Source organism: Loxodonta africana, chromosome 22, assembly GCF_030014295.1.
Source record: "Loxodonta africana isolate mLoxAfr1 chromosome 22, mLoxAfr1.hap2, whole genome shotgun sequence".
Lineage (NCBI taxonomy): Eukaryota > Metazoa > Chordata > Mammalia > Proboscidea > Elephantidae > Loxodonta > Loxodonta africana.
In genome coordinates this window covers 35,730,247-35,743,001 of record NC_087363.1, presented here as the reverse complement: position 1 = coordinate 35,743,001, position 12,755 = coordinate 35,730,247, and the positions used below count along the sequence as shown (strand labels likewise).

Sequence of the window (12,755 nt, the reverse complement as noted above, 5' to 3'; positions counted from 1 at the left end):
CATTTCATATCCTTACGAAGCCCAGGAAATATCTGCTAATGTTGAAACACAGCAATGGTATTCAGAGACAGTTCGAGATGAACAGAGCTAAAAGGCATTATAATGGATTACAAAGAAGTATTAAATATTCCATACCCCTGTAGAACAAATGACACCAAAGTATTTAAATCCTACGCTTCCTTATAATAGCTGTTTTTCTTTACTGAAGACATAACTGAGTTAGTATAAAAAGAAAAGTCCAAACTGTCAGCTTTCAGTCCTCCACATTTCCCCTCTTTAATATGGCATTTTGCACTATATACATTAATGAAAATTTCAAACAAACAAAAAGAACTTTAGTCAAACTCCCCTTCCTCCTCCAGCTTTATTGGATAGTTTAAAATTACACTTCTATTTTCTAGGACTTCAGTTGCTTCTTCCATCTGACTTTAAAAAACTGATTACAGCAAATGAAACACAGTTGTCTAAGTGATATAGTATACAAAAATAACATCTTGATTTCTGTGAAAATGCATTTCTCTGCAATTCCTGAACAGCTCCAAATTATGCTAACTCTGAGCATCGATGTTTACTCTGGGTTTTAGATTTAGTCTTTGAAAAAAATGTGTTCTAAACCTTTGCCATCACCACGTGTATATCCATCATCAACTCTTGTGATGAAGTTGTTTCTGTTTAGGCTTTTATCCTGATTTCTCTCGCGTAGGCATTAACGCTCATGTTTGTCTTTTTTTGTTTACTCCCACTCAACTGAATGTTCTATGTAGGGCCTGATACAGATGTTACTTGATGTTATTTAATAGCTACTGAGGTCAGACAATCCAAGGCCATCATATGCTAAAATTAAAGTTACTTACAGAAGTTCATAGACACTTCCAGAATTGGTTTTGCCTCCTACATGGGAACACTTCAAGAAGCCCAGAACGGGCTCACTGGTCTGACTCAACTCTTCCCATTCATTAATCCCTATTTACCAGTGGCGCGGAAAGGGGGTTCTTTAACAAAGCATTATACATAACACCTCTACCAAACTAAACATAAACTTTTTTTTTTGTAGTTAAATGCAGAAAGTCGATTTTTTTTCCACCCCTTTCCTCCTTTTACACGGCAAGTAAAGCTCACTGGCCTGGGAGTAGCCTCTATCTGCCAACCTTTGGCCAGTGAAGAGGATTCAGAGAAAATAATACAACCATCAATCAGAAAAAGGAGGGGCGACAAAGGAAAATAATTAAGCTGTAGCCTCAATTGTGCATTCCCGTGCAAGGTGCCCTGACTCGCCACAGCGGTAACAGTTGACTTCACTTGTCTTGCTGCAGTTGATGGCTACATGACCAGTTTCACCACACCTAAAAAAGAAATTAAGAGTTTTCACACGTATTCAGAAAATGTAAAATTGACAACCAATGCAACAGACATTGCAGGACAAAAAGCCACAAGCCAAGCCATGTATTTTTCTGTTTTAAACAATAAATCTAACCATTAATCCTAAACTTGAAGGCACACAATGCCAGAAGGAGGAATTACATAACAGAGCTACTCTCAATTGTACAGCCTAAGCCATAAAACTAAAATTTTCTCCATAAGACATCAACCAACATGAAGTCTAAAATACTAACCAAGATTAGTTTTTTTTTTTTTGCAAATTAATGCCTAAGATTTCACAGGTGTGTATGTGTCAAAACTTATACAACTGTACACTTTCAAAATGTGCAGTCTACTGTAGTCACATTCACAAACAAGCAAAAGACTTCTACATACATTACAAAGTTATATATATACATATGAATTATACAACTTTCTATACAAACAGTCTCTGGGAATGGAAAGGCAACTGGGATTGTACTAGTTAGAGATTTTCAGAGAGCATTCTAGAACGGCTAACTGGTTTTATTGGGGGGGAAGAGTCTCTGGAAGCTTCAAATTACTACAATGTAACATTCATATTTGAGTTCTAAGATCCCATAGTTGTATGGACTGTCCAGGTCCCATAAGCCACAAGCTATCATGGCAGAACACTGATTGCTGTGCAGATAGGTTGCTGGTTATGAATGCCAACAACCTGTCTCATCTGAAATTTCACCAAATGTACCAACCCACAAGGTCTTTCTGTTTACAGAAAACTCATCTACATAAGAATTTCTGCAATGAGTTTCTTCCAACAACATTTTAAAAACTTACCTATAGCACTTCACTTTGGTGCAGTCTTTTTGAATGTGTCCAAATTCTCCACAAGAATAGCACTTCTGCTCATCAGCATGGTCACAGTCACGAGCAAGATGGCCTGGTTTGCCACAGTTGTAGCAGCACTGCTCTCGCTCTCTCTTGGGCTCCTTGCAGTCCTTGGCAATGTGACCACCTCTACCGCAGTTATAGCAGGCTTCAACAATAAGGAAAAGAAGCAGACCAAGACTATAAAACCTTTACAAAAGTGTTGCTATATTTTAAACCACACAATACAAAGCCTCAAAGGTGGAAAATCCTTCCCAATGCTATGCTGCAGCAGTACGTGCTCACCTCTCCTAGTTCTAGTAGGGTATGAAAAGGAAGTGTTAAATACTTACCATCCTCCTGAAGATCACAATCCTTGGCAAGATGACCAGACTCACCACAGCGATAACAGATGTCTGGAAGAGATGAGGAAACAAACTGGAAACCTATTTTGAGCAAATAAAAAAAAAAAAAGAATGTGGCTAATTAGACCAGTCTTGATATTCATGAATATTGCAATACTTCAAATTTTTTTATTCGACAAAATACCTCTATCCGAGGTAAAACCACCTCTGCCACGGCTTCTCATTCCACGACCACGGCCTCCTCCAGTAGGACATTCCCGAGCCCAGTGGCCAGATCGCCCACACTTGAAGCACTCATTGCTGCTCATGGTTGCAGTTAGGTCTTCTAAATATTAAAAATGGTCACACATTAAACCACCTGAAATTATTTTTCACTTTTAATCCCCCTTTAAGTACATGTTTAGAAAATTATTCCAGAGGAAAAAGTCAGCCAATATATTGTTTGGAAAAAATATTACATGCCTACATACCTAGGCATTATATACCTATTATAAAATATTAAATTTTATGCATTGACACGGATAATTAGGATATATTAAGAGAAGTCCCTAGGTGGCATAAACAGTTAGGAGCTCAACTACTAACTGAAAGGTTGGTGGTTCAAATCCACCCAGAGGCGCTATGAAGAAAGGTCTGGCAATCTGTTTCTGTAAAGATTACAGCCAAGAAAACCTTATGGAGTACAGTTCCACTTTGTAACACACAGGGTCACGACGAGTTGGAATCAACTTGATGGCAATGGGTTTACCCCAGATTTGATGCCCTCCTCCTTGCTTAAATTCTTACATTCTAAACAAAATTATATATATGTGTGTATGTATATTAAACATTATAAAACACTGTATATGTTTTCATATAATTTTTGATCTTTAAAACCATTAAGATGAACCCATACAGCTTAATAAAGTTACTCATAGAGTGACGGGATGGGATTTACAGGGTTAGTGTCAATGAACATCCAGTACTGGAAATAAGATGTAGTAATTTTTCATTCCAGGTCCAACTTACTGAACACATTTTCATGGTTATAATCCAGTAGCTTTATTTTGGGCAAATGGAAGTCATTTACCGTTCATAAAATTGGAATAACCCAAACCAATGGAGCTATAGTATAGATTTTGGGAGTGAGGGGCAGGTGAAGAAAAACAATTTCTCTCTCATACCTTAGCACCTAATTTAGTGCCTTAGTTATACAACAGCATTCAAATGTTTGCTAATTGAGATATTCTATAGAATGGATTTTTTTTTTTTAAGGATATAAATGTTAACTTTAGAGAAGACAAATGCATTTTAAAATATTAGAAAAATGACCAGAAAGAGGTACAACAAAATGATAACAGCACCTACAGTACTGGGACCATTCCTCCCCCTTTACCAAATTTTTCTGTAATTTTACTTTTAAAGCAAGGCTATTTGAAATTCCACAAAAGATTCCTTTATTAGGTCTCATTAAAATAAAATTAAAAACTCTCACCAAATCAAACGGATTCTGTACTTTACATAACAATCTAAAAATAAACTGAGGCTATCCCTTGAATTCATAAGTTATAGATTAAACTCCTAGTCGAGTGGCTTTTAAAAAATAAACGAGCTAAAAAAAAAATCACATTGTTTCAACTTTAAGCAGAAACTGACTGAATAGTAAAATTAGCTGTATCAGCCGCACAGTCTCTTTCCCAAGTCCCAAAAAACCAAATGGCATTTAGAAAAATGGCAAGTTCTCCTCTCCTCACCCTTTCGGTAACTGTTTATTAGGTTAGAGTTAAATTAGTGACCAAAAATGTTTAGTTTCAAGAAGTTTACACTGTCAAACATTGAAGAAATGCCAATTCTCACTTATTCCAACTCTCTGGAATCAAATGTTCAAAAGAATAATCTATCAACTCTTGCACTTGCTACATGAACATATAAAGAAAAACAGACTTGGCTGTATGGGATACTTGTAAAATCAGTGGTTTCAAATGTATAATGTGCAATTTAATTGAAATCAGCCAGTGAAGGAGATTAAAAATGTATTTTTACAGAATCTGATATTAGATTTCCTTTGTAACTGTTCTTACACCATTATTAATGTTAGCATTCTAAATGAGGTACTGATTTCCCCCAGAGAATAGTCAAGGTAAAAAAAATGACTGGCATACAGATTAGATCATAAAATAAAAACTATCACCCCTGACTAATAAGCTTCTTAAAAAAAAAAAAACTATAGGAGACCAAATGGTCAGAAATCACACCCAAATAAAGATGAAATGTTAAGTGGGCAGGAAAACTAGAGTACTAGAAACGGTACAACCTGAAGGGAATGAGAATAATGGCACACTGAAAAATATAACATAAACCCACTTATCACTGAATAATGTGTATAGAAATTGTTAAATGGGAACCTAATTTGCTATGTAAGCACTAAAAAAGTATTTATTAAAAAAAATCTAGCAATAAAAAGTAAACAGAAAATTGTATACAAAAATGGAAAAAAGTTGTTTACGGCACCCCCTCCTTCCATCCCTATTTTCTTCACTGTGCATCTTCTTCTGTTTAGTCAGATCATTTGAACACATTTAACTATTACAAAGAAATTATCATATATCCTTTGACAATGTAATCTAGGCAATTTGACAAATCCTGAATATTCTATAATATGTAAACAAGATACTTATCTTTTTGAAAAGACAAACAGAACTCGGACAATCCAATATTTCAGTATGCATTTCTAGAGCTACAGAAATGATCGCTCCTGCCATAATCTCCCCTTCGGACTGTCTTTTTCAAAACAGGACCTCGTTTATTTTATAATCGCAAAGTACAAAGGAAAAGGAATGTTATAATAAATCACTGCATGCTTATCAGTGAAATAAAGTCAGCAGTTATAACTTTAGGTTTATCTTTGGCTTATAAATATTACTTAAAATTAATTACTCAAGAACTGATGAACCAATCTGAAGATTTTTTTTTCCCTGAACTGTTTCCCTTTCTCCATTTTGTCTTCTGTTTCCTTCTATTTGTGGGACCTAGCTCCAGTATGTAAAAGGGGAAAATAAAAGACAGGAAAAGAACTATTTCTAGAAAGGAGACAGCTAAAATGACACTGTAAGATTAAATATTAAGCTTTACCTCCTCTCAAATGAAAGCTGATTACAAATGTGATCATTTGGGTATGAACTATAAATTACATTTAGAGAAAGCAGTATTTCTCCATTTAGATACAAAATAATCTAGTTAACAAAGCATCTTATAAGACTGTAATTAAACAACTCTGAAAAAAACACATGCACAACTCAGTGGCACAGGCAGAACTTCATACATTGTAACAAGTTTAGTTTTGAATGCTTGGTTGGTCCATCAGCAAATTTTAGCCTCATATAATTCTGTTTTCTGAATTAAGGTAAAAAACAAAGCAAAACGAAAATGCAGTAAGTCTTAAAGAGAAAAAACATTAACCATTAACATCCCAAAGATCCATCATCAGTAGGACCCATACTTTTTTAAGAGATCTTTCCAGTGGGTTTAGTTAATGTGTATGCAATCTGCCTTCTTGGCCAAGCCCGTCATAAACACTGAATCAGCTGGTTCTATACTTTCACTCTGGTCCCTTGGGATGGACTTGTCTCTTTAATAACACTGTTAAACCAGTTGGTTCCTGCTGTGTTTTTGGAGGCATGCTACCTACCCTCAGAGGCAGTTATCTGTGTTACAAAAATGTATTTAGGTAAAAAATCTTTAGAGAATTTCATGATACTACTTAAGCAAACTACAGGCAGTGAGGTAAGACAAAATCTGAGTGGAGAATTGCTCCATGACCGCTCCTGGCTGTAATTCTGCTGTACTGTCCTGTCCACCTGTCACAATCTTTTCCAACCTTCACGGGCCAATTCAGATGCCAATTCTATAAAAGAATCTGACCACATCACCCAGCCTGGAACTCTCCTTCCTATCAAGGCCAAGGGAGCTTTATTAGTATCTATCTGATGGCACTGCCATACTGCCTTTTATCACATTCCTTGAGGGCAGAGACCAAGTAGTAATTCACCTTTGAATCACCACAGCACCCCATATAATTATCCTTCTAGTAGCAGTTATATAACTCAGGATTTTAACTGCTTCTTTCAGTCTACAAGAAGGGGTTTCTAATAGTCATTTACTGAATGAAACCAATTGTATATCTCATAGAGACCCAAGCCAATCTCATCAAGCACTAACAAACACATAAATTTCTGTGACCACTCACAACAGTTATTGCACCATTAATTTAAAATAATGGTCCAAACAATTAAGTGCTTGGCTATAACCGAAAGGTTGAAGGTTCGAGTCCACCCAGAAGTGCCTTGGCAATCCAATTCTGAAAAATCAGCTACTGAAAACCCTATGGAGCACAGTTCTACTCTGACAGCTGTGTCCAGGGGGCTGGGAGTCCCATGCTATGGTGGCAGCTGGAGTTTAACCCTGTGGGTGGTGGATTCTGTTTCCAGAAAAGCGGATATATGAGCTGGGAAGGACACTTTCTCCCAAAAAATGCTGGCTACAAGTTGGTGTCAACTCGACTCCAACTGGTTTTTTCAGTTATGTACTCATGGAGGATTGGCTCATTCTCTGGAATTCCCAGCTTCCTGAATCATAGGTAAGATTCCGTGCAAACGAATTTTTAGAGACTACACTTTTCAACTTCTCAGAGGGATTAAGGCCCACTGCTCTAAAGATTGGAGCCCTGATGGAACAGTGGTTAAGAGCTCGGCTGCTAATCAAAAGGTCAGTGGTTCGAATCCACCAGCTACTCCTTGGAAACCCTGAGGGGCAGTTCTACTCTGTCCTACAGGGTCGCTGAGTTGGAATCCACTCGTAGACAACGGGTCTGGTGTTTGGTTTTTTGCTCAAAGATATTGCTAATATAATTAAAAACAACCCAAAACAGCATTAACCTACACTTATAAATGTTCTTTTTGGGCTGCCAATCTATAATAACGCTAAGACTAGGAGAAACAAGGAAGAAACTGCTGAATTTGATAAAATCAAAGAATATCTGTTTCAGATTATCTAGTACAATTCCTGCATTTGGCTGAAAGAACATTCACCCAAGGTCACTTAAAAACAGCCAGCAACAGGGCCAGAGTCCGTAACTTGCCGTTCAAGGCTTTCCCTATTATTCCAAGAGCTGACAAGCAACCAGACCTCAGTAAATTATTTTACAGAATGCTACAAAACATATATACTAATTTCAGACGAAAACCAAAACACTGTATCTTCACTGTGTCACCGAACAGCCAGAGAGCATATATTCTCTTCCTTTTGCTGCTAAAAACCACTGATATATCTACACTGATGTATCCTGACACAGTACAAAGATTTTAGGACCATGGGTGATTCTGAGTTTGAATCCCAGTTTAACCACTTGGTGTGTTACCTCAGAAAAGACACTTGAGCCCTCTGTCCTTATTTGTAAAAGGGTGACATTAAAATGGATTTGTGAAATGGATAGTGGTGACAGTTGCACAGCATGATGAACGTGATTCATGTTCCTGAATTGTACACTTAAGACTGCTGAAACAGCAAATTTTTGTGATATATATTTTATAGGAAAACATAAAAACTGAATTGCAGTAAAAACTGTTACACTGGGTTCCTTGTACTCAATTTAAAAGAACATTTTAAGGGTTTATGGCTTCTGCTTACATAATTATTTCCTTTCTGCATTTCTCCCAATTAAATGATTTCTTACAGGTGGACTTTAATTAGAACTCAATCCAACAGCCATATAAAAGCAGGCTTAGAGTGGTCCTAACTCTGTTTACGCTCATTTCTCTTCTCTTCCCAACTCGTACATACCTTCTGACTGGAATGAGAAAGGCCAAGAGGAGGAAAAAAACGGATGATTTCTAAGTGGATTCACATTTTCAACTACCAGAAATCAGATATTTGTTTCTAATTTTCAGTTTTTGCGTATCATATTTTTACGACATAAACCTCACTTAAGGAGGTGGTATGAGCTACAGAAGGAGCCCTGGTGGTGCAGTGGTTAAAGCACTCAGCTACTAACTGAAAGATGAGTGGTTCAAACCCACTACCTGCTCCACAGGAGAAAGATGTGGCAGTATGTTTTTGTAAAGATTTACAGCTTTGGAAACCCTATGCGGCAGTTCTGCAGAGGATTGAAAGCTAGGCTGTTTGCTGAAATTCTGATTCTAGAACTTCCTAGTTGTAAGGCTTTGGATAAATGACTTGGTCTCAGATCTTCAGTTTTCTTACCAATAAGATGGGAACAAGAATACATGCAGGTTTGTAAAGATCATAGATAACATGTTTATAAGTACTTATAGTAGATATTCAGCTATTACAGCCCTTCGGAAGTAATCAGGGCAGAGAGAAAGAGGTATAATTCATCAGGGCTTCATACTGGCTCATTCTGGTTTGAACCCCTGTTGAGAATTTGCACGTCCACCCCAGATACACTGAATCAAATTTACAGTTTAACAAGATGCCCAGGTGATTCTTATATATAAATTTTGAGAACCACTGCTCTACTAGTGGTTCTCAGAATCGGTCCCTAACCAGCAGCATTAGCACCACAGGAACTTGTTAGAAATGCAAATTCTCAGCAGGGGTTCCAAATGGAACCAATTTGAAACCCTGTAATTAACCAAGGTCAGGCAGTAAATACAAAAGCTAGGCTAAGAACCTAGAATTGTTCCTAGTATTGTACTCTATTTGCCATCATTTTGGCCAGAAAGCAGGTAATGCAGAACTTGTCTGTAGTTAATTTTTGTTACAACAATATAAAGTGTTTCAGTACCATGCTGGAACACTAAATGGACTTATTGAAGAATAATCAGTGAGTGCATTCAGGGGGCAAAAGCTTCACTACAGTTTTACTGCAGTTAGGTCAACATACCCTGAGACGAGAATACCCCGAGCTTGGGAAAATAACTAGGGGTACAGCAAATGTGAATACAGCTGTGTTAGGAAAACCATATAAAACAATAAAGCTAGCCAGATACCCACTATACTTTGCTGATGTGATCTTTACCCTCAGCTTTCCTATTACTTATTTTAAATGTATTTCCTAGGACAGAGAGAATTTTACAGTTGTTTTATTCACTGGAACTCGTATTTTTAGTTTTGACCAAGGTTATTAGATTTAAGTAATTTACTGGCTTTGTTCTTAGTATCAAAAGTGTGGTACAATTACTGATATTAATTATGAAGACAAATTAGTATAATTCTTTGAGCTTTGATACCAATTCTTAGGGTCAAGTAATAAAGAAAATGCTATTAACAGAAGGGTACACCAATTTACTCTCTACTCCAAAAATATTACAACCACACAGCAAGCAATTATAAAAAGCATATGCTAATTTTAATGAAAAAAATTTGCTCTGTATTTCTCCTTACGTAAATCAAAGTAGAACTTTTAAAAATCCACAGCCGTAACTCTGAATTTATTCATAGTATGCCACCACACAGCTTCCCTGAATTTTAAGCCAAGATACTTTTTTCTTACTTTCTACAAGCCAGAAGTGTCACCACACACCCCAAAAACTAGCAACCTGATTTCATTACTTACTACCCTCATTTGTAATTATGGAACCACTCCAGGTGATCACTATAGTGTATGCTCATACTTCTAAGTAACTATACCCTTCTACTTACAACTTGAATTTCGGTGGCCACATGGTCTCATTTTATTATTCCAGCAGGTTTTTTTCAACATGAAAATGCTGTAAGCTTACTGGAATCTCTCAATGGCATTCCCTTACTGCGGTACATCTGACATTGCCAGAACAGGAGTTCGATTAAGCAAGGCAGCATGTAAAGACTGTTCACGTTGCAGGCCAGGATGCCTTGGCATCAGTCTTCTGGCTCTCCACTTACTGTCAGGAGATTAGGAAGAAAAATAGCCTTTTTTTTTTTTTTAAATAACTCTCACTCCTGCAGGAAAGAAAGCAAAATCTCCCTGTGGCAAGTGTTTGGCCAATAGACCAATCGGTCAAATGTTGTTCTACTGCTGTTAAGTACCAATTTGCTACTTTCCCATATACATGCAATGTAAATTTATCATCAGATTTTAAAAGAAATGTAGAAAGAATCCTATCACAAAATTAATTTATAACACCTTAAAAAAACAAACCTCTCTGCCTGTTTCCAGATGTTCCAGTGTAAAGAAACGACTTACCTTGGTTTTCCACTGATTTAGCTCAAAACAGTTTAGTGTTCACGACTCTTTGTGATATATTACCTCTCTTGGTATCAGAACATGGACTTTTTGGATCCTAAGGAAAACCTACCCTAGGTTTCTAATGCGACATTAAGGTAAGTACACAAATACATTTTTTTTTTTTTAAACTGTTGCCAAAAGGTAACTGCAGTTTGGAAATGTTTCAAAGTTTATAATTCAGTCCTCGGGAAGCTAATAAAGTATTCCTTTTATATTCTAGTACACAGAGAGCTTACTTGTAGACAAAAAGCAGGCTCAGCAAGCTAAAAACAGTACATACCTAGTTACCTGGCACTGTGCAGGGTTTTGATAAGCACTGATCAGAATAATTCTTCACAAGCATTTTTAAAAAACTTTTGCAGGAGGAGGAAAAGCCTTGGCAGCAGGGACTATGTTTCATACATCTTTTTTAAGACCTTCAAAGCCTTATACTCAATATGTAGCGCTTGGACAAATGATTAACATGAGACTGCTAATTTAAATTCTAAGGTCACCTCATTGATACAAAGATTAACTGGTTTCTCTCCAAAGCTGAATCACGCAAACAGGAAAAGAAAAACACCTATTTTTATAAAAACTTGTAATTTGGGGCAAAGTAAGAATTCTCTTTTACTTAAAAAGAAAAAAAATAACAAAAAGCCAAATGCAGACTCTTGGATTATCTTACCCTTTATGCGGGCTCTTCTGAATTAATGCCTGAGACACACTACCTGAAGGCACAAACGATTACTGAAATTTTTTTTTTTTAAAGACACCCCCCCCCCCCAAGATTAGACATAGTCACTTCCTTTGGAGCTGCCCTGTGGCTGAGGCCATGTGGTTAACATGTGGCAACACGGATAAGCCTTACCCATAATAAAATCAACACCCAAGCCCGAATGTGGGCGATTATGCCATCCTAAAATAGGTTTTCACGTTATGGAAAATAGACGGAGATTGACTAATTAAACTTCATCTCTTATTTCTAGATCAAATTATAATTGCTTAATTAACCTAAAAAATAACATAAAGACTACTGATGCTATGGCTTTAGAGGTCTGAAAAATTTAGATGGCTGTTTTGGTAATGGGATTTCTAACGCGCCCCTCTAAAGTCACCCTGATTCAAGTAAAGCAGGTTCTATCAGACTTTTTTCGACTGGCAACATAAGACAACTAACTTAAGAGCATCTGAATGACAATAAAAACTCAAGATCAGAAAGCTATCAAGTACAGATAATATGGGATTCCAAAGGCTCCCAAGCCTCATTCCGGGGCACCCCGCCACCCCAAACACAAGATCTTCTTCAAGGACCTTTTAGGTCCACCAGAAACCTTGTCTGGGCACAAGGCCCGGAAGGCCCACTACCCCGGTTCATGGCCTGCGAAAGTACCCATCCCATCCCCCCCATCCACATCTAAGGGCCTTCTCCCACCACCCGGCCTCCTTCCAGTAAGTTCCCGCCAAACTGACCCTCAGTCCCTCCCTCGGCGACCCTCGAAGCCCTAGGACCTCAGCCCCAAGGGCGCACAGGTCCGGGCCTCTTCGGCCGTAAGCCTGTGGCCTGGGGTGCGGCCTAGGCTCTGGGAGAGGCCCAGAGGCGCGGCAGCCCAGCTTCCTAAGAGGGAAGCGACGGCGGGAGGGTCGCCTGACTGCGGCAGGCCCGAACTCCGGGCCCCAGGCGGCGGTGGCAGCCGAGTTTCCCGCCTGACGCAGCAACGGTGCAGGCCGAAGTGCGGCCGCCATCGCCGCCCCACCGCTCCCTATCCCCTCGTCCGCCGCGGTCCAGAGGCCACCCGCGGTTCCCCTAGCCCGGGCCCCCACTTCCGGCCCTCACCTTCGGCGTCTGAGCGGGTCCGCAGCGACAGAGACTCGGACGCAGCCCGGGGAAGGCGGCTTGCGAAGTAGCGGCTGTTTATTTTCAGGGTCCTTGCCTGCGCCACACGCGGGTCTGCACACGGCCCCACACACGCCGCTGCGCACGGCTCCCTCCGCCTCGCCCA

At 38.6% G+C, this 12,755-nt stretch overlaps 1 protein-coding gene across 4 annotated transcripts; it reads right to left on the bottom strand.

Moving 5' to 3' along the window:
• Window positions 1-251: 251 nt before the first annotated feature.
• Window positions 252-12,730, bottom strand: CNBP (CCHC-type zinc finger nucleic acid binding protein). 4 transcript variants are annotated; one of them, XM_064274802.1, is made up of 5 exons: window positions 12,590-12,730; window positions 2,755-2,895; window positions 2,561-2,651; window positions 2,176-2,379; window positions 252-1,343 (listed from the first exon to the last, which is right to left on the bottom strand). In XM_064274802.1, the coding sequence occupies exons 2-5, from the start codon at window positions 2,876-2,878 to the stop codon at window positions 1,226-1,228; spliced, it is 537 nt and encodes a 178-aa protein (XP_064130872.1). In that variant the 5' UTR covers window positions 2,879-2,895; window positions 12,590-12,730; the 3' UTR covers window positions 252-1,225. The 4 variants fall into 4 exon arrangements, with proteins under 4 accessions (XP_064130872.1, XP_064130873.1, XP_023403629.1 ...); XM_064274803.1 differs by having other exon boundaries at window positions 2,776-2,895; window positions 12,590-12,729; XM_023547861.2 differs by having other exon boundaries at window positions 2,176-2,374; window positions 2,559-2,651; window positions 12,590-12,727.
• Window positions 12,731-12,755: the final 25 nt, after the last annotated feature.